This window comes from Cannabis sativa, unplaced genomic scaffold (assembly GCF_029168945.1).
Source record: "Cannabis sativa cultivar Pink pepper isolate KNU-18-1 unplaced genomic scaffold, ASM2916894v1 Contig1, whole genome shotgun sequence".
Taxonomy (NCBI): domain Eukaryota; kingdom Viridiplantae; phylum Streptophyta; class Magnoliopsida; order Rosales; family Cannabaceae; genus Cannabis; species Cannabis sativa.
Window position 1 is genome coordinate 144,291 of NW_026870037.1, and position 27,073 is coordinate 171,363.

General features: G+C 32.6%; 2 protein-coding genes across 4 annotated transcripts; one reads left to right on the forward strand and one right to left on the reverse strand.

The window, feature by feature from the left end:
* Positions 1-1,330: 1,330 nt before the first annotated feature.
* LOC133032920 (uncharacterized) lies at positions 1,331-3,102 on the reverse strand. 2 transcript variants are annotated; one of them, XR_009685470.1, is made up of 3 exons: positions 2,311-3,102; positions 1,613-2,216; positions 1,333-1,533 (listed from the first exon to the last, which is right to left on the reverse strand). XR_009685470.1 is itself a non-coding variant. In XM_061107391.1 (2 exons), the coding sequence occupies exons 1-2, from the start codon at positions 2,812-2,814 to the stop codon at positions 1,887-1,889; spliced, it is 834 nt and encodes a 277-aa protein (XP_060963374.1). In that variant the 5' UTR covers positions 2,815-3,102; the 3' UTR covers positions 1,331-1,886. The 2 variants fall into 2 exon arrangements, 1 of the variants encoding a protein (XP_060963374.1); XM_061107391.1 differs by having other exon boundaries at positions 1,331-2,216.
* Positions 3,103-14,415: 11,313 nt separating this feature from the next.
* Positions 14,416-26,161, forward strand: LOC133032902 (uncharacterized). 2 transcript variants are annotated; one of them, XM_061107366.1, is made up of 14 exons: positions 14,416-14,769; positions 15,414-16,133; positions 16,457-16,651; positions 16,765-17,076; positions 18,089-18,216; positions 18,395-19,516; positions 19,966-20,107; positions 20,203-20,362; positions 20,572-20,735; positions 21,041-21,126; positions 23,141-23,240; positions 23,922-23,983; positions 24,668-24,827; positions 25,542-26,161. In XM_061107366.1, the coding sequence occupies exons 1-14, from the start codon at positions 14,581-14,583 to the stop codon at positions 25,713-25,715; spliced, it is 3,714 nt and encodes a 1,237-aa protein (XP_060963349.1). In that variant the 5' UTR covers positions 14,416-14,580; the 3' UTR covers positions 25,716-26,161. The 2 variants fall into 2 exon arrangements, with proteins under 2 accessions (XP_060963349.1, XP_060963350.1); XM_061107367.1 differs by having other exon boundaries at positions 15,514-16,133.
* Positions 26,162-27,073: the final 912 nt, after the last annotated feature.

Consider the following 27,073-nt stretch of genomic DNA (forward strand, 5'->3'; position numbering starts at 1 on the left):
AATATCCAATAACTACTTTGGTTGAATTTATCAGGTTCACACTCCAATCGTGGTTCGCTGATCGCCTCGAAAATGCTGACAAATGTGCCACCCCTTTGGCCACGCTCTTCGAAAAAAACTTGGCAAAAATTCATGAAAATGCAAGGTACAGGCGCGTCCAACGAAATGGAGCCAGTTTGTATAACGTTGGTAGGGAACCTAACGGTGAAAGAGGTGGTGATGTGAATCTAGTTGAAAGAACATGCACCTGCGGCGTGTTCACGTTATTGAAACTCCCTTGCCTTCATGCATGTGCCGCGGCATTGAAAACGAACACAAGTGTGTACACGCTTTGCTCACCTTATTATTCAAAAGAAACGTGGAGGAAGATTTACGATGATACCATCAATCTTGCTGGTGACGAGGATGATTGGGTTCTCCCAGAACACATCAAGAATATGAAAGTTGGGGTACCTGTGGAAAAGAAGCTTGTAGGTCGTCCAAGAAAAAGCAACGCTGGAAGAAGACGGGAGAACCGTTTCCCGTCTGGTGATAAAAGGTTACGTACCACGAAAGCTGCAGCCCGTGGCGATTCGGGCCACAACGAGCAACATGCAAAGCCCGCATCTGAGGCGTCTTGTACGTATTCGTTGGGAAATTTGATATATTGTAATGATGCATATTTTGTCATAGTTATTTTTGTTGAGGTTGAATATTTTTCAAATATTTTAATTATTTTTAGGTTTAATAGTTATTTTTGTTGAATAATATTGATATTTTGTATTTGAAACTAGGGTTGTACAAAAATTTTCGTAAACCGCCCAACCCGAATAACCCGACTAAACCAAACCGACAAAACCGAAAAAAAATACAAACCGACATAACTTGACAAAATTCTAAACCGCCCAATCTGTAAATTGGGCGGGTTGAATTTTGACCCAAACCGCCCAATGAACCCGCCCAAACCGATTTAATCCGATTTTCAGTTTTTATTTTTTTTTATTTTTTTTTATATATATATAATATATAATATATATTAAAAAAAAAACCCAAACCCTAAATTGAATTTAGATTTGGAATATTATGTATTTAATGTTATTAATTTTTATTTTAGTTGAATCTGAAAAAAAAAAAAAAAATCCTAATTCGGTTTGGGCGGGTTAACCCGCCCAACCCGTCGGTCGGGTACAGAATTTTTTTTTTTTAAATTGGGCAGTTTGCATGCAGAATTTTATAACCCGATCTTTATGTTGGGTTGGAAAATATATAGTATAAACCGACTAAACCGACCGATGTACAGCCCTATTTGAAACCACGAATAATTATCAAAATTTGAACGAAAAGAAAATCTATATATACATAACTGTAATGTTAATTACACAAAATATACAATGTCCTAATAATTACACATATAATCAGCCGACATTTTGGTAAAATAAATCAACACACCACCGTTGACGAAACATAGCTATCCGGTCTGGCGTCACATCGGTCAATCCACGCTGCATCATGAGATGCTCCACATACTCAATGCAATAGACGCCACAATCACCACTAAATGCAAAATAAAATGTAAAGTCAGTCTAACGTAAAACATATTTTATTACTATAGTACTTTTTTATCGCTATGTACCTGGTTGCTGACTTCGGAACTAAGTCGTGAGTGGCTCGAGTCGCGTGCATTTTTGGAAGCACCGTGATGTCACAGTTAGCTAACGCCATGATCTGGTTGTTATGTGGAAATTCCTCGGTTGCAAGGATTAGCGAGGGCAGCAGTTCTGCCCAAACCTTCAGGATGGGTTCCAAGGCGGTCCAATGACAGACGCTGGAATCACAGTCGTAGACATTAATTTTCCACAGCTCTATGTCGACTTCAACTGTGACCCAGTGCCTTGCCTCGGGAAGGTTCAGAACAAAGTAAATAAACTCGTTACCCCTCCATCTCTCAAAGACTTGGGACTGTAATTACAGAGAACAACGAAACAATTAACAAACCATAATAATCTTCCCAAACAATTAACATTTAAAATCTTACTAAAACAATACCTTATGAGCCCCTTGCAGTAGTCCAGGATATAATCCTCCCATTTAAAGTTTTTCCTCGGACCCTTGTGGCTCGTCCATGCACTGCTCATCATGGCAGTCACGAATGTGGAGAGAATGATACCCTTCTGAGGAAATGTCAGTGGATAGTCGGTGCGTCGCCTCCTCAGCATATGCATTGCTGCATCTATATGCTGCATATAAAGGGAAATGTCAGTTAGACAAAAAAATATATTAATTGCACATAAAGTTGTAAAGTGAAGTAATATTATAAAATACTTTACTTACGTCATCTGTAAGCCATTCCTTTGGTGTGAGCATTATCCAAAAGAATCCTGGACCGTAATCACCACTTCTCAAATCCCGAAGTCGGTGGTTCGGAATGAGTCCAACACACCACTTTCGGAAAGTGGTTAACAATTTCTCATCCGGTGGCTCCAGGGGATCAAAAGTCGAAGATGGCCTATGTCTCCTCTTCATCTCCGTATAGTCACCGAACCATACAGGAGGCTTTCTCTTCCTCTTCCGACTCTTAACCACTGCAGGTTGTGCCTCTATGGACAGAATCTCACCCTGCGACTCGGTGTCATGTACATGGATAAGAGGTTGTGCCTCGATCGGAGTCGATGGAGCTCCCTCATAAGGATCGTAATCGTCGGGGAAGACCTCATCCTCTTCTACTGGGGGTGAAGCAGCTGGTGGTGGGGTAGATGGATCTGCTGGGGCCTCCGGTGCTGAAGCTGTCGTTGGCGGACGATTCAACATGGCCAATATGTGTCTGAGCTGCTCCATAATTACGTTCTGACCACCCTTCAGCTCTACATGGCTGGTCTCGTATGCCTTCTTCAGCTCGACATGAGCAGCATACAGACCCTGAGTGTCAGCCTCGATCCTATCCAACCGAGCCACTAAATCAGTGTACTCGGCACCCCGAACGCCTGATGAAAATGGTGCACTGGGCTGAGCATCTGAACCAGTGGCCTGAAAAAATATATATCAAAAAAATACGGTAAGCATACGATAATTCCACAATGTAACAAATATCACAAAACAAAAACAATAAAAAATAAAGACATAAAAAAAAAAGTTCTAAAAATTGGTACCTGAGTGTACGTTTCACGAGTGTACGGGACACGAGTCTCTGGTACCTGACTACCTGCCTCAGCCTCTGTGTCATCCACAACATCATCAACCAGGTTCTCCACACCATCGTAAGATATGGTCCTCACGAATGCCTCCTCCTCTGTCCGTGGAAGTAGCCCCTTCACCACTTAAAGATTCTGTTTATGGTTCAAAAAATATCAAAATAAAACCATTTAGCATTTATTACAAGCATTTATGTTAAATTATTATTCTGAACATAAGTGAAAGTCATACCCGTCTAGAAAATAATGCGCTGACGTCTTTCTTCTCAATATCGCCTTTGCTCGTCCAGCTAAGCATCCTGGGGAACCGAATCCCGTGGTTCGTGCCATACCTCTTCCCAACCTCCAAAATGGCCTCGTACGCCCAATATTGTACTGCAGGTGCGAAGCCATATGCTGTGTATTTGCACTCGTGCTAAACATCCGAACTCAGCTTCTTCTCGTAGTTGGCCTTCTGTTTCAACATGTCTTTCTGAAGCGAGTGCATGAGTCTGGCGAATGAGTGCTTCCCCCAAGGAATCCGGAAGAAGAACTCGATGTCTTCCACATATCTAAGTATGTGAGGCGTAATCAGCGCGTTTGCCTCGCGGCCCAAAAGCACTGACTCCACAAACAAGCACAAGCCGAGCTTGTACAAGTCTTCCGGTTCGCGGTTGTGAGCCCGGAGTTGGAGTGCTTCTGTCTTCACACTATCAGACCGGTTGAAATATCTGTTGATCAATCGGTCTGACCCCGAGCGCGCGACCTGCGCAACCTTCTCCTCTTCTGTTGGCCCCGAGGAGAAGTCCAAACCCGTAATGAGTGCAAACTCCAGCACCCCGAATCGGACCTCCTTCCGACCAACATAAAACCTCATCCTCAACTCCTCCTGAGCATCCACTTTCATTTTGTGGAGCATCAGCTGGTGAAATAACACCGAGGAGAATGTCAATGGTACGACATTCCAGAAGTTCCCGAAACGGCTTTCCTTCGCCGTGTTATTAAGGTTGAACTCCTCAAACCGAGCTTTGATTTTTGCAAAAATTCCAGTGCCCCTATATGTGACGCGGCCAGTAAAATGCTCGGGTGCTGGAATAATGAGTCTGGGAGCCATCTGAAAAAACAAAAAACAAATCAACATAACTGCCAAAAAAATAAAAAATGGTCGACATAACATCGACATCATGTCGATATTCAGTCGACATTACCAAACAGTAAGTACACAAAAATTTCAAAACATGTCGACATTATGTCGACATACCGTCGACATTATCAAAAGCAGACACAATACTATTATGTTGACAAAATATCGACATCCTGTCGACATTCAGTCGACAATTCAATCAAATAACAATTACACAATATATCGACATACTGTCGGCATTCAGTCGACAATACAACCTAACAATCAACAAGTTAATTTAATCGACATACCATCGACATACTGTCGATAAGTCGTCGACAATATAGGGCAGAAATACACTTAAACTACCAGTCGACATCCTATCGACATACAAGCGATATCCTATCGACATACAAATTACAGCAAAATTCAAACAGACACTCAATCTATCGACATCCTATCGACAACCTATCGACATGTCATCGACAACCCTGTAATATACACAGATTTCATTGAAACACTTACATCTACAACCTAAAGATCACAAAAGCTACAAAAAATCCACTAATCTCAACAACATGCAATAATTGGCATCCAAATCTATGAAAAATGTCTTTTTTTTCTCAAAAATAAACATTACCTTTTAATGATCACGGGTGGTGGTGGCGACGGGTACTGCTCGTGGTGGCGATGGCCTCTATTTGGTGTCGACGATCACGGGTGGTGGTGGCGGCGACATTTTGTGGTGGTCCGTGGTGGTTCGTGGTGGTTCGTGGTGGTCACTGGGTCGTGGTGGTGGTCACTGGTCACTGGTGGTTCTGGTCCGTGGTGGTTCGTGGTTGGGTCGGGGTCGTGGGTGGATGGCCGGAGTGGGTCGTGGTCGTGGTGGGGTGTTGTTGGGACTGTGATGTTGGGTCGATGTCGAAGAGGGAATAGGGAACGACAGAGAGAGAGAGATGGAACGACAGAGAGAGAGAGAGAGAGAGAGAGAGAGAGAGAGAGAGAGAGAGAGAGAGTGAAAGAGAGGGAAAGACGGAAAGAGAGTGTGAATAGGAAAATTAAATTTGAGGGGTATTTTGGGTAAAAATGAGGAATAGTGGAATTGTTTTGTACAAATTAGTGGAGGGTCTAAATTTTGATATTGGGGGTTTTATTAAGGGCAAAAATAAAAATTTCCCTAATAAATTGAGGAGTAATTTGCAGCATAAATACTTAAGTTTTATGTCGAGTAGTAGATAAATACCAAAATCCTATTTTTGGCGTAAAAATACCTTCTGTCACTTCTTTAGAACTTCCGTAGGTACCTCTCTGTTTTTTGCATTGTAATGTACCAGGTGTCGTGCCATGTCATTAATATAGATGCCACATCACTACCACTATTAACAATAAGCACTGCCACATCATATATCTTAAAAAACTAATAAAATGTTTTCGAAAAACAAAAACATTAATAAAAAACTAAAATTAATTAATCACATCTCTTACTGATTAAAAAAAAAATTAATCACATCTCTTTCTCTTTCACTCTCTCTGTCTCCTGCTACCTCTTTCTCTCTCTCAAAATATCTCAAAGTCTCAACCCTAAAATGGAAGAGACGATTTGTACCAGTGTGTACGAATACCATGAATAGTCATTTCTCTATGAGTGAGTCAACAGAGGTATTGGCCGTTTCATCGTCTTTTTCTCCCTTCCTCACTATTTTCTTCTTTATGCAGTTGTTGTTGTTGAGGGTGGGCATCAGAGTTTGGTGTGGGTGTTCGCCGATGGCTGGAGACGAGAAGACTGACATCGACGGTGCCGACTTTGACGGAATCGGCATCGACAGGATTAGGGTTTCGATAGGACCTAATGGCTAAGAAGATCGAAGCCCTAATTTTTTTGTTGAAGCCTAGACCTTCATCTTAGTCCAGTACCACCGCTTCTTCATCTCGTCGAAGGCTAGATCTTCGTGTCAATCCACCGACACTTTCTTTATTTTTTTGTGATGTTTTTTTTAACATGGGACTAATGTGTGGGGCTTCTCCTATGTTTTTGACATGTACAACAAAAGGTAATAGATTGAGATTGCATATATAAATAATTAGTTACAATGTGAAAATCTCTGAATAGTATATAAGAGTGATATACTTGAGTTTGTCAAGTGGGACAGCACCCAATTCGACTTGCATACTGGACAGGAATTGCACCCTTCCTCTGTTATCTTCTTAACAATGCACACCCGACAAACTATTTATATAATTCTCAAGAGTTTAGATTAAATCAAAAGCCATACAACCAATTTTTAAGTTTTAGTATATGGATCTAAGTCACAACTAATTATTTTTAGTTTGGGATTTAAAATTTGGTGAAGTGTATCAGTTTTTTTTAAAAAGCTTAAGTGTGATTTTGAATAGGTGTATCAATTTTAATGTGCTCAGTTTTTTTTAAAAAAAGTTTAGATCTTGGTCTTAAGGGCCCGTTTGGTACGCAGGATTGGACTGGACTGGACAAGATTGTATTATGTTGAAAGTAATCCTGTGTTTGGTTTAAGAATGGACTGGACTATTTTATTTATTTCCTTTTAGAAAAAAAAACTTAAATTAAATAAAAATATATAATAATAAATTAAAATTAAAATATATAATAAATAAATATAAATAAATAATTCGTAGCAAAAAAAATAATATATCATATATAATTAAGAATATATCATAAATATATAATAAAATATTTTGTCATATTTTTTATTTAATAAATAATTAAAATAGTAAAATAAAAATACTTGAATAATATAAAATTGTTTATCTTAAACACTAATTTAATATAAATATTAATTTTTTAAAATATTTATATAAATTTTTTAGTAATTTAAAAATAAGAGCAATTTGCGGCGAAACCCCCTTATGTTTTGATTTTTATACACTTAACCCCCTTATCTTTATTTTTGGTGGCAAAACCCCCTTATGTTTTAATTTTTATACACTTAACCCCCTTATCTTTTTTTTTATGGCAAAACCCCCTTATATTTTAATTTTTATACACTTAACCCCCTTATCTTTTTTTTTGGTGGCAAAACCCCCTTATGTTTATTTTTCTTTGCAAATTTGACACGCCAGTTAAATATTACCGTTAAATATCAACTGGATGACCACTGTATACACTTTTGTATAAGTAACGGTAAAACCTCGAAGTCGATACAGTAGTAATCCGGTTAGTATTTAACGGTAATATTTAACTAAAACTTTAAATTTGCAAAGAAAAGTAAACTGAAGGGTTTTGCCACCAAAACAAAAGATAGAGGGGTTAAGTGTATAAAAATTAAAACATAAGGGAGTTTTGCCACCAAAAAAAAGATAAGGGGGTTAAGTGTATAAAAATTAAAACATAAGGAGGTTTTGCCACCAAAAATAAAGATAAGGGGGTTAAGTGTATAAAAATCAAAACATAAGGGGGTTTCGCCGCAAATTGCTCTAAAAATAATATATAATTTTATTGTCATATTTTTTTCTTAGAATCAATTTAAGTAACTATTATTTAATTAATAATATTCTAAATTTTAAAAACTTATGTATAATAATTTAAAATTATACATTTTCACTAATTTTAATGAATAAGTTTTTGATAAAAAAAATGTATAAATAAATGTGAGATAATTATTTCCTTTAAATTCTTATTAAATTTAAAATATATTAATAAAATTTAAATTAAAAAAACGATAAAAAAAAACTCTCACCTGCATGGGATTATTTATCCCACCCTGCTGGATGGGATAAATAATCCCAGACAGATGAGGTTAACTGGATTAGTTATCCAGAGTTCTAACATGTCCAAACACTGGATTGGACAAATTAGCCTGTCTAATCCAATCCAGTCCTGCGTACTAAACGGACCCTTGTATCAGTGTTTTTTTTTATAAAAGCTTAAGTATTTTAATGGCAGCCATTGAGAACTTGAGAATGAGGAAGAAACGAGATAGAAGAGAGAGAAAGAATTTTTATTTTAAGTTTCAAATTTTATTAATTATTATTTTGTATTTCTTTTAATTTTAAATAATTTTTTTAATAAAATTTTTATTTAAAATGTTTTTTAAATAACATGGGCCAATTAAATATTGCCACATATACATCTACTTGACATATATAATAATTTATTGTTAATGATGGGAATGATGTGGCATTTATTTTTAATGACATGGCATGTCATCTGGCACATTACAAGACAGAAAACGGAGAGGTACTTACGGAAGTTTCAAAGTAGTGACAAAAGGTATTTTTATAGCCAAAAATAGGACTTTGGTATTTATCTGCTACTGAGCATAAAACTTAAGTATTTATGCCGCAAATTACTCTAAATTGAGTGAGAGTATAAAAAGTTGTGAGATGAGATTCCCCTTATTGAATTGCTCTAACAAATGCCACCTTACATCTCTAAATTTAAATATTACATCTTGCAAAAAATGCAAAATGAAATTAAAATTTTTATTTTTAAAATTTTTGTTTTTGAAAAATAAAAATGCATTCTGTAACTACTTTTATTTTTTAATTTTAAAAACAAAAAATAAAAGTATGTTCTGTAAAATTCATTTTTACTTTTATTTTTTATTTTTTTTAAGTTTAGTCTAGCTCCAGGGTCGGATTCGAGTTCGGGTCAGAGGCGGGGTTCAGCGCTAGGGCCCTGGGGGAATTTAGATCCAGGTCTGGTTGGAATCTATAATATTGATTAAGAAAAAAAAATTGTTTAAAAAATATTGAAAGTTATTTTTCTTTTCAAAATTTTAATTCTCAATTAAAAAATTAAAAAGTAAAAACAGTTTTATAGATTATGTCTTTGAAAAATATATTTACTTTTCCAAATTTGAAAATAAAAAATTGATTTAAAAAAAATATTACCAAAGGCCACCTAAATTTTGAGTTTTATGCTTAAAAATGAAAACAATAATTTTATGTTTTTTATGTTTTCAAATCATTCAATCTAAAAACTCTTCAAATACTCTCTTACTTTTTTTATTTTGAGATTTCCAACCAATCACAAATCTAATTTTTTAAAACTCAAAAATACAAAATTACACTACAACCAATCACATTTTTAGAAATAATTTTTTACATATAAAATTCAAATTTTTGTTTCCAAAACACCCTTTTAAAAAACACAATTTTTAAATCTCAAACTAATCAAACTCGAAATTTTCTTGAATCGTGTTTTTAATTCTTATTTGGGTAAGCTTCTACATTTGTTATAGCTAAAAGTATAAATTAAGTAAAAAATTTTAATTTATTTTTATATTTTGATAACGAGTATATAGAGGTTTTTTTTGATAAAAAATATTTTCGAAGCGTTTGGATATTATATATAAAAAAAATTTATGAGTAAATTAAATTACGTAAATTATTTTAGGAAAATTTTATTTACACCTCAAAAATTTTTAAAGACACTCTATTTTAATAATTTTTATTTTATATAAAATTTATATCTTTAATTATACTAAATTTTTTTAACTTTTTTCTTCTAACTCATATTCTTAAAAAATATACCTATCAAATAAAATAAATTATTATTTTAAATATTATGACAAAAAAATTAAAATAAAAAATTACATGAAATTTTTTAGAAAAAAAGAATATATATATATGAGTTAGAAAAAATTATGAAAATGAACTCAAAATAATTATTGAAATTAATATAAAATAATGCGAGGAAAAAAATTTAAAAAAAAATATTAAGAGTAATTTTTAAAAATTATTTAAATTTATATATATTTTTTAGGGAAAAAAACAAAAAAATACAAAAAAGGAAAAAAAATTACAAAAATACTTTGGGCCGGCCCATTAAACATTTATACAGTCCACATACAAATATTTACAAAAATACCACATGCACTAAGCCTTCAGCTGTACAGAGCGAACCATGAAGATGAAAATACGCGCTCGTTTCAAAACCGCAAAGAAACCAAAATGAAACCAAAACGAGAAAAATACAACTATTAATTCTGGCAAAATCAACTGGAAAAGAATACCTGCAATGATCTAAACTGAAAATGACGAAAAAAATCGAAAAAAGCTGAAGAAACTGAAATTACACATTTATTTTCTGTTTTATTCGATCAAAACAACTCCCCCTAATATCGAAATCCAGATTCATGAAATGTAGATCTGTAACAAACAGATCTGGACCTCCCACCAAATTCAAAACAATGTATGATGTGAAAATTTTTAAAAAACCTCATGAATAATACATCTACGTTATATACAGTTACATTTTGATTTATTTTTTGTTTTGGTTGCCTTATAGTTGCATTATCGTTTTATGATAGTTTATATATTATGCAAGAATTTAATTTGATGGGGACCAAGAAATAGTAGTTATACATAGTAAGTTTTGTGCAAATAGTTGCATATTAATTTTATAGTGAAATAACATATGCAAGTAGCAAAACTATAATAAAACTACAAAACAACTGTATGCAAGTGCAAATAGTTGCCTTATAGTTGCATTATCGTTTTATGATAGTTTATATATTATGCAAGAATTTAATTTGATAGGGACTAAGAAATAGTAGTTATACATAGTAAGTTTTGTGCAAATAGTTGCATATTAATTTTATAGTGAAATAACATATGCAAGTAGCAAAACTATAATAAAACTACAAAACAACTGTATACAAACTAAAATACAGGAAAAACTCTTTGAACATCAACATCCATGATAAATCTCATTGTTACCCATTGATGATATAAAAATGGACAGGAAACAACTAGATAAAAAACATATTAAAAAAATACATACAGAAGGTGTAAAATTTCAAATATGGGAGAAAACCAAAAAGAAACCGAAAACAAACCTCGGTTCGAACATCAGCACCAACATTAGCTTTTTTCCCAGAAACGTTGACAATGAAATCTCTGCATTATTTGTTGAGCAAACACACATAAGAAGCACAATGATTTCCTAAGATTGTGCCTAAAACCAGTGAAAATATTTTTCATTCCTCAGAACACTTTCCTTGACTTCGACTATTCTTTATTATTTGATTTTGTCTTCAGGTGTTAGCTTTTGTTGTCTATACTCTTTCTGGCTTTATTCTCTACACAGTCGCTCCATATGTTATCAAGGTCCGTTTCTTCGTAAGAATATATAAGAAACTAGCTTTACAATTAAAAATTAAAAATAAAAACAAAAGAAGAATTGTTATGTAAAAAAATTAAAAATTAAAAACTGAAATAAAATTTAAAATTTAAAATTAAAAACTGAAATAAAATTAAAAAGAAAAAGAAAAGAAGAAAAAAAGAGAGTGAAATGATGGATTGATTGATAGAAGTCAATCCTAGACCTAAGCAACAATATATAAGAAACTAGCTTTACAATTAAAAATTAAAAAAAAAAAGAAAAGAAGAATTGTTATGGAAAAAAAATTAAAAAATAAAAACTGAAAATAAAATTAAAAATAAAAAATTAAAAACTGAAATAAAATTAAAAATAAAAAATTAAAAACTGAAATAAAATTAAAAATAAAAAAAAAAGAAGAAAAAATATTGGCAGTTGATGGAGGAAGAAAATTAAAGACAATGAATGATATCAGTTTTTTTGGATGAAAAGAGATTTTTGATCCTGGGAGAAATTTTCAAATAAAAAATGAAAATAAAAAATAAAAAAGAAACTAAAAATAAAAATAAAATGATGATAAAAAGGGAGGAAAAATAAATTGAGTGTAAAACTTGTCAAATAACATCATGCATGCTAATGGAGTGTGTGAGTGGTATTTGTGTAAATAAAACACTATAAAAAGTAAAAAAGTAGTAGGGGCCGTGTGAAGGTATTGATGTAATATTGTTGAGTTTTTATATTTTTGATGTAAATTTTCCTATTTTTTAATAATAAGGTGTATTTACCATTTTATGGAAATTAAAGGTATAATAACACATGTGTCATTATATACAATTATTTTTTTTATTTTCGTAAAGTTTCTTAAATTAAATATTTTTTAAAAATAAATTAATATTTATATTTTTGTTATGACTACTTTTTAAAATTTTTTATTTCAAGAGTATAAGAAGTATTGTATTAATTATTTACTCATTTTGGAGAATGACTCGAGTGTGGTTATCAATGCTCTCAATGGGAAGGATTCTTGCTGAGCGCTTGAAAACTATATCTCATTTTGTTCTAAGTCTTCTCCCCTCTTTATTAGTTGTAATTTTGCTTTTATTAGTAGAACCTGTAATTTTGCCGGTCATAATGTGGCTAGATGGGCGTTTGCTCATCAGGTATTTGGGTCTATCCCGGTTTCGGTTGTATCTAACAATATTTTGTGTAACGACCGAGAGGTCTAACTTATTTGAATCTATGATATAGACGCATTTTCTCAAAAAAAAAAATTATTTACTCATTTTGATTTATGTTAATTTATAAATTTTATCTATTTCATGAATTATATTTTATAAGGTTTTATTTTTCTTATAGTATCTCTTCTTAACAATTTGTATTTTTTCAAAACTATCTTTTTCACCACTTTTTTTTGTCCTACTTAAAAGAGAGTGAGATAGTATTCTTACAAGTTATGAGTTTGTTGGTGTATTTTTGTTATGTTATGTTTATTGTGTTATTTATTTTTTTAAGTGTATAGATATATAGACTTTAAAAATTATTGGAGATCAATGAATATCACAGTTAAGTCTTTCTTCTTATTTGAATTGATATATTGAAACTTTGGTTTCTAAATTTAGTTTATTTTTTATAAGTTAAATCTTTACCTCATTTATCTTTTCTTGGTGTTTTGTAGGTTTATCTATACTTTAAGGGCCCGTTTGGTACGCAGGACTGGATTGGATTAGACAGGCTAATTTGTCCAATCCAGTGTTTGGGCATGTTACAAGTCTGGATAACTAATCCAGTTAACCTCATCTGTCTGAGATTATTTATCCCATCCAGCAGGGTGGGATAAATAATCCCATGCATGTGAGATTTTTTTTTTATCGTTTTTTAATTTAAATTTTATTAATATATTTTAAATTTAATAAGAATTTCAAGGAAATAATTATCACATATTTATTTATACATTTTTTTTATCAAAAACTTATTCATTAAAATTAGTGAAAATGTATAATTTTGAATTATTATACATATGTTTTTAAAATTTAGAATATTATTAATTAAATAATAGTTACTTAAATTGATTCTAAGAAAAAAAATATGACAATAAAATTATATATTATTTTTAAATTACTAAAAAATTTATATAAATATTTTAAAAAATTAATATTTATATTAAATTAGTGTTTAAGATAAACAATTTTATATTATTCAAGTATTTTTATTTTACTATTTTAATTATTTATCAAATAAAAAATATGACAAAATATTTTATTATATATTTATGATATATTCTTAATTATATATGATATATTATTTTTTTTGCTACGAATTATTTATTTATATTTATTTATTATTATATATTTTAATTTTAATTTATTATTATATATTTTTATTTAATTTAAGTTTTTTTTTTTCTAAAAGAAATAAATAAAATAGTCCAGTCCATTCTTAAACCAAACACAGGATTACTTTCAGCACAATCCAATCTTGTTCAGTCCAGTCCAATCCTTTTCAGTCCAATCCAGTCCAATCCTGCGTACCAAACGGGCCCCAAAGGTAGAAAATTCACACATTACATAAGATCTAAACTTATTGGTTACTTCTTAGTCATTCAACCAGAAGCATTAGCCTTAGTGGTAGTGCTGGATTGGTTTCACACGTTGCTCTTCCTCTTAGTTATGTGGAGTCTGATTGTTTAGCTTCTGCTTTTTAAAAGCGCTCTTTCTTTTGTAATGAACAAAATTTTTTAAATTTTTTGTAATGAGCTAGGTTTTTTAGTTTTTTTGCTAGTTTGCTTTCCAGTTTTCTTGAGGCATCCCTAGTTCATGTCTGTTTCTCATGAATTAGTTGTGCATGCACTTAGGGTGGATGGTAAATTAGCTTAGATTGAGAATTTTTCATCTTTTTGTATTAAACTCTGATTCTTGTTAATAAGAGTTTAATTTCAAAAAAAAAAAAAACACATGTCTCGTAATTTTAGAATAAAAATTTTAAATAACTTTTTTAAAAATAATAAATATACTTTTATTGTTGTGATTAAAAAACTAAAAATAAATAAAAATATTATAATTTAAAATAGCATTTGTTTTGGGCGGGGTGGATGGATGGTGGTGAGGGGTGATTTGAGATACATCAACAGTCTGCTCTAAATTTCTGGGCTGTCTACCTTCACTCTCCCTCGCACTACTCAGTTAGCCATGCCATTTCCACTCCATTACTAACTTCATCTCTAGTATCCAACAATGGCGGTTCTCAACTCCGATTTCACTGCATCTCTATTTCAGAATCTCAACCTAGAACATCCATGCCTTCCCGCCACTTCTTGGGACTCCATCCCTTCCGAGAGCGGACCTCGTGTCTCCCATTGCAATTCATTCACTTCTCGTTCTTCTTCAACGTCTCATCGTCCCCGTCACGATACTTCCGTTTCCGTATGTTTCTTACTTTCCTCTCTCTGGATCTAGGGCTTGTACTTACTCTTGCTGATTTTCCTCAATCTGTTGCAGTTGTTCAGCACTCATTTATTTAGTTCCTTATAATTTTCAATAACTCGAATTGTGATTCTGATGGAATTGCACATTGAATATACTAATATCTACAATACATATATCCCAAGTTTAATAATATGATAGATAAAAAAGGATACGGAAAAAACTTGTAGGTGAACAAAGCAAGGACAAGTCCATGAAGAAACCAATGCATATTTTTCTGCAAAGGAAAAAAAGAATCTTTCACGTAATATCCCATGTTCTTTATTAGTTGATCATGCAAAATAACCCAAACAACATAATTTGAGAAAGAGTTGAAACGTAGCTCTTATTTTTTAAGTAATTAATGGAAATATGAGATACACATAAAGATAACACTTTACACAGTGCACTTCTACCAGTGATAAATCAGTGTTTTGTACCTCAAACTCTAAGTATGAGAAAACCCAAATTTTATAGTGCATACAGTGTACTTATTTTTTAAAAAAATTATTGTTAATGGTGATCCCAACATGCTGCTTGTTTGCATTTAAATAAGAGCTAAGCTATCTTTTCTTTGCACTTGAATACCACATTATTCTGCACAGGAAGCAAGTATGGTGAGGTTGGCTATGAATGCACTTCAAGGTGTTCAGTCAGCTATTATTAGTATTGAAAAGCTTTCCACTGCCTTTTGTTCTGATCCAGCTGACAGGACCTATCATCAGATACCAAGCTTGTGGAATCGGTCTTCAAGCACTCATGCTCAGGGAAAGATACTAAAATCTATCGGATGCTCAGGTTTCTTAGTATTACTACTCCGTAAATTTGTAGACTACTTTACGAATTATGGTGACAATTTTTCGGGTTCGAGGCAACATGATAATCCAGAACTAGTGGATATTCAAGATCGTCATGGCAGTAAAGTGCAACAGGATGTGCACCCTCCATACAGTCTTGTTAATCATGCATTCTCTGTTGCTGTGGGAAAGATTTTAGAGGGCTACATGTGTGCACTAGATACATTATATGCATCTGTATGTTTGAGGGATTCATCAGAAAGTGGTGAGATGCCTCTGGTAGCACCTTCTGGAATAGGATGTCTTACCACAGTGGTTTATTCTAAAATTACTTTGTTGGAGCTCTATTTGCACACAAAAGAACTGAGGGTTCAGATTGAAGCCCTTGGGAATATATGCAACCTATGTCCCATAGCTTTTTGCTTCTCAAACTCTTGTTCTGAAGATTTAATTGCTAAAGCAATGCTTGAATTTTGTCGTTTCTTCAGAGGAGGTGATCTTCTTACATATTTGTATGCACAGTTACAGGTCAGTTATATGTAGACACACTAACTTATTATTTGCTGAAAAATAGCTATTAACTTTTGTCAAAATTTGCTGACTAATGTGGAAAATTAAAGAAACTTTAAGCTCACTAGTCTTTAGTCAACAGAAAGAAATAATAATGATAAACATATTAAAGTTATTACAAAAAATGATGGCACTGATAACATTTTCTTTTGCTATAATTGCTCTTGAATTCTATAGTATAGGTTTCCTTCCAAGATTATAATTTCTGCTTTGCTGGTTTTCACTTTTAATTGGCTTGTTCCTTTTAGTTTTTGTTATTTCTAAGAAATGTTTTTGTTTAGGTTGCCGATCCTCCTCACCATGCTGTACTCAAATTTCTTTTTGTTCGTTCATTTGAACCATATTGCTCGTTTATCAGATCATGGATATACAAAGCTGAGATAAGCGATCCTTATAAGGAGTTTGTAGTAGAATGTATTGGCAACCAACCATCCCAACGACAGTATGATACTGACTTCCCATTGGCAACTATTAGGGTATTACTGCTTATTTCAGATTTAACCTTGTGAATTGATACTTTAAATTTTATTATTTGGCATTTGTGTTGTTTTTAGCAAGTTGTCTCTATGTTGATTTATTTTCACATCAGGAACGAGATGGAGTTACCATTCCTTGTTTTCTGAAGGACCACTTGATTCCACTTGTCAGAGCTGGCCAACAACTTCAAGTATTAATGAAATTACTAGAATTGTGTACATATGTTGGCTCTATTAACCATTCTTATGAGGATCTTCTTCCTTGTTGGGACGCCTTTTCCAGCATCCATTCATCAAATGCGTGTCCCATAACTTTCATAAAAGAGACTATAGAAACAACAGTATATGCGAGAGGCTGTTACTACAAAGGGATGCTTGAAAAACTTGAGTGTCTTCTGACAAAATTAGAGTTCAGATATCAGCAGGTTAAATTTAAACTTTTATTTACAATATTCTTTTGTTATGATTTGTTTCTAAATTCTAATTGCTTTTTTAGATGCAACTAAAGTTTTACTTTTTCCATCTCTTGTGAATTTTGCTTATTAGCTAGTTTTCTTGTCCTTTACTGCTATGGTTCTGTCATGTTTTCTTATGATTGTATTAGACTTATTAGAAAACAATTTTTTGTTTCTTATATATATATGTGTGTGTATATATATAAACCTAAAGATTTGCTTTTGCTTTATAGACTTTTTTAGATATAAGAGCATCTCTAACCATGCACTCAAAACACACTACTTAGCTAAAATAGGGAGTGAGACTTGAAAAAATGAGTTCCAACCATACAAAAAATGGCTCTCTATAATAGAGAATGGATAAGGAGCTCCCTACTTTTTTACTAAACTTTTTAAATAGTATTTTAATCAAAAGCACTATTACTTTTTTATTATTATATAAAATTAATTTATATTTGATAAATTCAATATAATATTAAAATAATCTTACTAACTAGAGTAGGGGTGTGGTTGGAGCAATAATAATGAAAATAACTCTGTTTTAATTTTTTAGCTATTTTAGCTGAAAAATAGAGAGTACCATTGGAGGTGCTCTAATGATTTGAATAAAACTTTGATTTGGTTAACCTATGATTTGTTTGCTGATTTTTTATTTGTAAAGTGTAAACTACTTAACTTATTCTTCTCCCCTTTTGTAACACATGGTTATGACAAGACTTTCCTTTGTGATGTGCTCTTATACCTGAGACATTGATTTTATCTAAAATTTGTAGGGCAACTAATTTATTCACCATCTTTGACCTTGAATGTGTCCTAGCTCATAACCATGCTTCCGGTCATCTAATGTTTCCTTATACTGATGAGGTTGTTGGGGAATGAAGGAAGCTTCTTCTTGAGCTTCTTTCACATTGGTTGGCTGTTGTGCTACATTCTGATTATGTGATGCCTTTCTTATCTTAACATAATTATTGTCAATTTTTAGGTAGTTTCACATGGCACAGTCCCCAAGGGCTTCGGTGATGGTGGGACGAGTTCAAATGCCCCAATTTCCTTCATGTTGGATAAACGATTAATGGTTCCTTCAGCAAAAGATAAAAGGGTTCTAAATGTGTAATCTCTCTCTCTCTCTCTCTCTCTCTCTCTCTCTCTCTCTCTCTCCCTTTATTTGTGTTTTCTCATTTCTGCATTTGATTATATTTGCATGAAGTTATGTAGTTGTTTTCCTCTTTTTTTCTTTCTTTTTTCTGCTGTAAAGGAATGTTGTCGTAATAAATTCTCTAACTCTCAGGGATAGGGATGATGTGGATTCTGAAGACTCAAGTACAGTAGATGATTCATCTTATATAGCTAATACATATGAATCTTCATCTGTTTGTTCATCTTCAAATGATGAAGAAAAAATTGATCAGCTGAAGGACCTTTCCAGTCAAAGTTTTGAGCTTGAAGAGAAATACTTATCTGGGTTAAGCTTCTCTATAACTTCTCCCTTCAATAATTATGAGGAAAAATCTTGCGAATGTGAGGAATCACTTCATATTGAAAGTGATGCAGATGGACTTTGTGAAAGAGATGTACTTCATGGGAAACTTTTGGATCAAATATCTGTGGCCAAAGAATCACAAGAACAAAATTGGGCATGTAGATCTGTCAATAAGTATCTAGAACGTTTACCCGACAATGATTGGTTAGGTCATTTGAAAAGTTCTGTCAGTGTTGAAGGAAGTTCTGGAGGTGATTCAAGGTCAAATCTGGAGGACTGTGACCCAAGGATGAGTACAAAAGGAACCATTGAGGACGGTATCTCTTATTGTAGAAAATTGATGGTCACGAGTGATTCTTTTTCTGAGGAGCTGTTTAGCAAGGATGGACAAGAGAACAGCATAAATAATTCAGCCTTAGTTACCAAGAAAGACTGGAAGGTTAACTCACACAACAATTTTCTTAGCATAAATCCCATGCTAAGGAAATCCTCTTTCCTAAAATTGCAAACTGATCCTGGAGAGGGAGATGGCACACGCTATGGCAAAGCCTTACCTTTTTTTGACTTTTCTTCAGTAGAAGATTCTTGTAACCGATGCTTGGAAAACCTTTCTGCAAGACTTTTGGACCCTGGTGCTTCAGCCGCTAGTAATAAGATTGATCTTCATGTTGAAAATTGCAAGCGAGATATGTTGTTGGTTGAACCCAAAATAAGCTATGATAATTCTCTTTTGGAAGTGAAGGACTATAATCAAGAAGATACTGCATCAGCACTTGTTTCTGGAGGAAGTAGTTGGGAGAGGTTACTTGGTAGATCCTGTAACACTGTCAATAACGGTGTTAGAGATCACATAAAAAGTTCATTAGCCAAATTTGACATACCACTTGACTTTATCATTGACAAATGCTTGCTGCAGGAAATTATGCTTCAGTATCCTTATCTTTGTGCTAAATGTACTAGTGAGAGTATAGTATACGTTTTCGCAGACTTTTTCTCTTACCCTTGTTGTTCTCTTTATCCTACCTTGGTTAAGGCTAACTAAATCTTTGAACTCATATGAAATGTGGTTTAAGCTGACTATAAGTTTTAGTTTATATGAAATAAGGCAATTTTGTTGCTTTCATGTGAAGTTTTGTGGTGCTTTACAGAATATAGAGCAATTAGGGAAAAATAGCCATATTAGGACTGTTTTTTTTTTTAATATTTTCTAATGCTTTTTTGCAATGCATCCACAGGACTTTGTTTTGTGAGTAACAATGTAAAAGTTTGGCTTTTAATTTTCTTGCATTATTCTATATTTGATTAACTTACTGTTGGCTCAGTTGTTTCCTCTACATGATGTTTCTGAAAAAAGTGTCTTATCCTTAAGAAAAACATAGATACAAGTATGTTAGCAAGTTAACTATTAAGTTGCTTGAAGAAGGATTTGATTTTAAAGAACATTTATTAGCACTTCGACGGTACCACTTCATGGAGTTTGCAGACTGGGCAGATTTGTTTATCATGTCACTTTGGCATCATGTATTGTTCTTTAGTAATCATGTCAATAAATTCAATAATCTGTTATCATTTAATGTACTCATCTGATGATGTTTTTCTTGCTCTTTAAATGACAGAAATGGTGCATCACAGAGGCAGAGCAAAGACTTGCAGAAATTCAAGGACTTCTTGAGTTGTCAATTCAGAGGTCTTCTTGCCAATTTGATCATAATAAAGACAGATTGTATGTGTTCATTAAAGGACATGACACAATGCCTCTTTCAGCATCTGCTATTGGTACATTACTGTTTTTTTTTTTTTTGAAAGGGATATACATTACTGTTCTGTTGTTATGTTCTTGCTCTTTTTTTTTAGTTTTTATTTTTTCTTTTATTTTCCATAGTCGAATGCCCCTAATAATTAATTATTACTCCTTCAACGTTGGTGTTTCTATCAGCCTTTTTTTTTTGAAATATATTGTTCTAATATATGTTCTGTTATCACAGGGCTCCATTCTTTTGATTTTCTAGGTTTGGGTTATCGCGTGGACTGGCCAGTCAGTATTGTTTTGACTCCTGAGGCATTGAAAATATATTCTGAAATATTTAGTTTTTTGATAAAAGTGAAGATTGGCATTTTTTCATTGTCTGATATATGGCGCTCATTAAAGGTATGCTTTTATACTGGATTGCGATTTGCAGTTTCTCATTTAGTTTTATAGCACCTACACTATGTGCAATTTCCCCTTTAATTTATAGCTCTCACTCCGGTTTGCAATTTCTCACTTGATTTTATAGCCAATATAAGATATACATTCATGGATAGAATATCATTCTTCAATCTTCTGGAAAGTGGAAAATGACTAGTGAAGAAATTTAGAAACTTTGCTAAAATATATTGATGTATTTGCTAAAGATATATTTTTGTATTTCATCATACTAACCAACTAAGTTTGCTTTTAATATTTGTGGATAGGAGTTGAGGCCCTTGATCAGTGTCAACCAACAGGCTGAACTATCCAAACAGGAAGTGGGTCATTTTAACTTATTGATGAAGATGAGGTTAGTGTATCTCTTTAGGCTTTGTAGTATTATTTAAATTCCCAATATCAAACCAAACTAACACAAAGTTACTTTATTATATAAAATTTACCATACTCTCACTTTAATTGAAACGGCTTGGAACAAAGGTAACATATTTGAATACAAAACACAACAGTATCAACAAAAAGTAACAAAAAGTAAAGGCCAACAATCAATAAAAGCTTATGAAACAGTCTGAATGTGTTGAGGAATGGTCAGAGCTTTTGGTGATCCATGATGCCAACTAAATGGTTTGGTCTTGGGAAGAGTTTTTGCTCTCTGATTAGTTAGTACTTTTCATGATTATGGCCTCTGCAAGCTATTGCCATTTTAATAAGGATATAGAGTTAGAACATTAAGTTTTCATTAGAAAAGGATGGTGGATTATATTCCACTTTAGCTTTAAGTGAAGAATAATAAAGCTAGGTAAAATATGGTGGATTTGGATGGAGCTACATGGATATGTAATGTTGTCAAGAAGAAAGTCATGGAGTAGGGAAGTTTGGAGGGCTTCAGAAGCAAATGTAGAGGTAATAATTACATTCATCTTTAATTTGGTGCACTATGTGCAAAAAGAATTCTGAGACTGTTGGTCATCTATTTCTCTGCTCTTTTCTCAGAGCCATGTTATTGAAGATCCTCCATTTGATGGGGATTGACTGGGCGTGGCCTTGCTTGAATTGTGATATCTTGCAATGGGGGAATGGGGAGCTAAGAGAAGGAAGGATATAAACTGTGGAATGTGGGAACTATATTGGATAAGGTTTAAACATTTGGTGGCACTTGGGTTGGGTCTAATGTTACTTGTTTTGCAGAATCAGTGGTTGTATGCCAACTGTTAGAAGTGTTAATTTGTCCAATTGAATTTTGAAAACCTAGGGCACATTATTTTTAGTGAAGGTATCTCAATTGGCCCCAAGAAGATCTCAGCTATGGTGGGGATTGAAGGGATTTCTTGGTCTTATTGGCTATTTCGAAAGTTCTTTTCTTGTTTTGGGAAGATTGTTAACCTCTGACAGATCAACCCAAAAAGGACAAGTTTTGGTAATCTTTATTGGCCAGGGATGCTTTCCAAAATTCAAGTCCACAATAACTTTTTTTATTTTGGCCTTAGCTCTTCCGGATTTCAGCTAGCTGGTTGTTCTAGAGGCAAAGGCGAATGAGTTTTGAGTTGTAATGCAAGGTGGTTGTCCAATTGTCTATTTGATTTATGAGTGTGAACTGATGGCCTTACTTCATCCTCTAGGTTGGAAGTTTGTGATCTGTACAGACTAGACTAGAGTGTGAAAGGTTTAGGAGAGTAGCGTTTTCTTTATTTAGATTTTCAAAAGTGGCTCACTGAGGTCCTTGGTTATGATTTTGACATGACTGCCCATATAATAGAGCTGGAGATATCTTGCATGCATGTTGATGCCACTTTATTAGCTCTAATTGTGCAAAGTGTTATCTAGTTGGAGGGACTCGCTGATCAAAGTATTCAAGGTCTCCTTTTGATGGGTATATACTCAAATTGCAAGATGGTGCATTGCTCATAAGATTTACACATTGGAGCAATTAAATGCAACAAGAATGACACAAGATCTGGCTACCTGCCAGAATGCTCCTAAAGTATTTGAAATTGTATCTTTCCCGTGGCCATTATGTCCCTAAGTCTTTATCACATAAATTTAGATGGAATCATATAAAGGCTTCTCACCAACGCTGCATCTAATTCCGCCGTCATAGATATGTTGTTATTAAGAAGTTTCAAAGTAGTTAACATTGAAAAAGTTGAAAACTTTGACGAATTCTTATATGCTCCTGAATTTACAGACTGTTGCTTTTACTGGGTGTTTTTTTTTTTTTTTTTTTTTTTTTTTTTTTTTTTTCTATTTCTGTATATATTCTCGGATTTTGTTCCTTCCAACTGTTTCTGCATAAGCTATGTTCATATATAAAATCACACTACTATTTCCTTAGGACTTTTTTTCTTTTTCCTCTTGCATATATACAGGCATCAGGTCAGTCATTTTGTGTCTAGCCTGCAGCAGTATGTAGAGTCACAACTATCACATGTATCATGGTGCAGATTTATGCACTCTCTTCAGCATAAGGTATGTGAAAGTTGGGTTTACATGATTTTATGAGATGTAAAATTTTAGGCGAAGATTGAAGGTTCCATTTCCTTTTACATTTTATTTATATTACACTTCTTACATGGTTGATTTATGTTTACTCTAGCATTTGGTATTTTGAAGTGTCATGTTTAAATCTATCAGGGTGTACCTGTTAGTACCTAGTGATATTCACGTGAATATATTGAAATAAAGTTACCAAGGAAAGGAAAGTGAAGGGCTGGCTTCAAGTTAGGAATTTTCTGTTTCTTTTCATTATATTGAATAAAATAAAAAATTATGATTTCCAGTTAAGAGTTGTTTTTCCATTTCCTAGTTTTGGGTTTGATGGGTGCCAATGCGTGTTTCTGTGATTGTTTATTATGTCTACTACTCTTTTAGCTTTCAACCTCCTTAGGTTAGCTGTTTTCTCTTCTTGATTTGACATGGAAATCTTTTGGTTAAACCATTGTCCGTCCAGTTGTCATTATTTAATGTGCATGGTTGCCAGTAGCTATCATGTGTTAGTGCACATTAACTGTGTAATGTCTTTTCTTGCCATGCTAATTATTGTGGTTATTGAATTTATAATTCCCATTGTAGTAGTAACTTTTTCACTGTTTTTTTATCTTTTTCTCTCGGACTATGTGTTGCTCTTAAATATGATTTTGATTCTTACAGGTCAAAGATATGATGGATCTTGAGTCAGTGCACATGGCATATCTAATTGACTCGTTGCATGTGTAAGTTCAGGTTCCACTGCTGTCAGTTTGAGAGCTGAAAATGTTATTTTGAAATATACCAATTCCCGTATATATTGTAAATTTTGTTTTTGAGAAAAGTACAAAATTAATCAGCCTATATTCTATGTTGCACTGCCTATCAGAAAACATTTTAAGTGTTTCACTGGTTTCTATAGGAACATAGGATTCGATATTTATATTTAGAGTGTGTTTGGAAGTAACTGTGTAATTACTAGGCAGGGTAATTATTAGAGTGGTAATTACATAGTTTAATAATTACACTAGATTTTAAAAGGTAAGGTGTGTTTGGATATGAATTCTTAATATCTTGTTTGACAAACTAGTTAGAAATTACATGGAAAAATAATATTTTTTAATAGCTAATGTTTACTATGGAAAGTTTTTAGTAATTAAAGTGTAAATTCAATTCTCATGGGGAGTCATGAGAGTATAATTGGAACCCCTCAATTACTTTCAATTACATAGTTACAGTGTAATTATATGGTCAGACAAACATGTCAAATCGTGTAATTGCTTCTAATTACACACAAATCCAATTATATTGTGGTTTTTCAATCGCATCCTTAGTTACATGGGATTCCTCGTACAAGTATGTGGGGGAGATATTGGCACTTTTGCTCTTTCTTTTTTTTCTTTAATTCTTACTTGATCACATCTCTGCAGATGTTTTCTATCTGATGAAACACGACATATAGCCAGGATCATCGACAGCATTTTGCAATGTGCATTAGATTTTCGGTCTTGTCTTAGAGGAGGCATGTGGGATGTTGGATTAAATCAAGGAGAGCTGGTGGGAAAACTTTCCAGAGTAAATATATCACAGGTGATTCTTACACCTTTACAATTGTATCAAACAAGTACTAGTACTTCTTATGTAGTTGTGTTAGAGGTCATCTTCAAATCCCTAATTGATACAAGTCTCTTCTTTTGTCCATAACAGAGAAATGAAAAGAAAAATCACCTTATAATAATCATGTAGGCTAATGTTTAGTTAACAAGTGGTATAAATTCTAAAGATTATTACGCTAGTCAAATTGCCACAATGATTTCTCGCTGACAATCACATAGCAGAACAAAATGATGCAATGTCTTTATGAATTCTGGAACTTCCTTGTTGAAACTGAATATAAAATGGTAGCCATGACCAAAAATACGTAGCAAGCTTTGTTGTTTCTTAATTATTTACTTTGCCTTTTCTAGAACAAGTGAAGATCTCAGAACTAGGTTCCTATATAATATCGAAGTCTGGATTTAACTTTCATTTAATCATTGTTTGTTCCAAGGACGGTATCACATTTAGCACACTGCTTCCAAAAATTATTATTTGCCCTACCACTACCCTGTGGTTGCAAGTTGCAAGTTCCCACCTCCTTGTTTTAAAACCCCAATTTTCAACAAATGAAAAACAAGTGATGTCTTTGAAATTATATCTAAGAAGATAGTGTCATCTATTGCCCAACCTTTAAATTTAAAATACGGTGAGAGAGAGATACCAAAACAAGCTGTTATTAACTAACAAATGTTTGAGCTTTTGCAGGTACTTGCCATGAAAAAAGTATTTGATAAAAATATCCAAGAATTGCATCTGTATTATCTAAAGTCACCAAAACATGGAGAATATGGGCTTTCCCGGTTCTGGGGACACCTTAACTTTAATGAATATTACTCAGATAACGGTAATGAGATGCGATTCTACGCTGCAGCAATTTGAATCTCTGTACGAAACTGAATGTGTGTAGAGATGGATCACACAAAGGGATAACTCCTCAAAATGCAGTAGAGCATCCAAATTGGACTGCGGATACATGTGAGATATCTTCAACTTTTTCTTCTCTGATGATTTATGGTTTGTAGGTTGTGTTGGTGTTGCAGTCATCTGAATTTTAGTTTAGAGAAGTGTTGACTCGGTTAGTTCTAGATTGAGGGGTAGGGGAAAGTTGTTACGTAGAAGGAAACTATATAAGATTTGAGTGTTTATAAAGTGTGTAGATAACTGAATATATATCTATACATAATATATATATTTTTTGTTTGTAAAGGGAAGCTTTCTGCTGCAATGTTATTGATGCCTGTTCTATATTTTGTACTATATATGTGTATGATGTTGTGTTAGTTTCCAATACAATCAAGAGTACAATCAAGATCTCCTGTTAAAAAGTAGTGTCCCATATTGTGTCAAACTAATTAAAATTTAACACGTCAATTAATTTTTAACATATTACGTGAAATATTATGAAGAAGAATATGATTGTTTGTAAACTTATAATCATGTTTAGTTATGCATGAGAATATTTAGTTAGATAAGTGTTAATTAAATTACATTATTTGGTTAAGCACAAAATTTTATATATTATTTTACAAAAATAAAATAAATTAAAATAAAACAATAACTATTTATTATAGGGAATTTACATATTTATACTCATTAAGAAAAAAAAAGTAATTACAAACATGTTAGTGAATACCCAAATCCTAAAATTTATTATTATATATGACTCAATCTAGCTATTAAGTTAAATAAAATATTACAAACTCTAAAGTCACTTTCCTTATATGTATAATTTTACTAATATTAGTACCCTACAATTAATATCATATTACATTAGATTTAAAAAAATATCATTACGTATATATGTATTTCAGTATTATATTATAATACCTTATTAAATAAAATCAATTTTATGTATAATATATATTATATTTTAATTAAAGTTGATTTTATGTATAAAATTAATTTTATTTATAAAAATACTTCTAAGAAAATTATTTGCACAAATACTGATGTGCTACGTCAGTATACATACCAAAAATGGAAAAAGCTGGAAAAATCTTAGTTTTTAGAAATTTTTACTTTTTGGGAGTTTTGGAAAAAGTAACCATTTTGTTACTTTTGATCTGAATAAGATATCAATTGATTATTTTTCGAGTAAAAAATTATTTCAGAATTTTACAAATATATAAATAATAAAATAATTATTTAATATATGAGAAACATATATTTTGATATAAATAATATATCATCATATGATAACATTATACATGTATGAACAAAAAAGCACTAAACTAGAA

Excerpts from the sequence above, each read along its gene's own strand:
- LOC133032920 (XM_061107391.1), bottom strand. The coding sequence starts at position 2,814 with ATGGAGCAGCTCAGACACATATTGGCCATGTTGAATCGTCCGCCAACG. Across the intron at positions 2,217-2,310 it reads AGGAATGGCTTACAGATGAC|CATATAGATGCAGCAATGCA; the intron begins GTAAGTAAAGTA and ends CTTTATATGCAG.
- LOC133032902 (XM_061107366.1), top strand. The coding sequence starts at position 14,581 with ATGGCGGTTCTCAACTCCGATTTCACTGCATCTCTATTTCAGAATCTC. Across the intron at positions 18,217-18,394 it reads GATAAAAGGGTTCTAAATGT|GGATAGGGATGATGTGGATT; the intron begins GTAATCTCTCTC and ends TCTAACTCTCAG. Across the intron at positions 20,108-20,202 it reads TCATGTCACTTTGGCATCAT|AAATGGTGCATCACAGAGGC; the intron begins GTATTGTTCTTT and ends TTTAAATGACAG.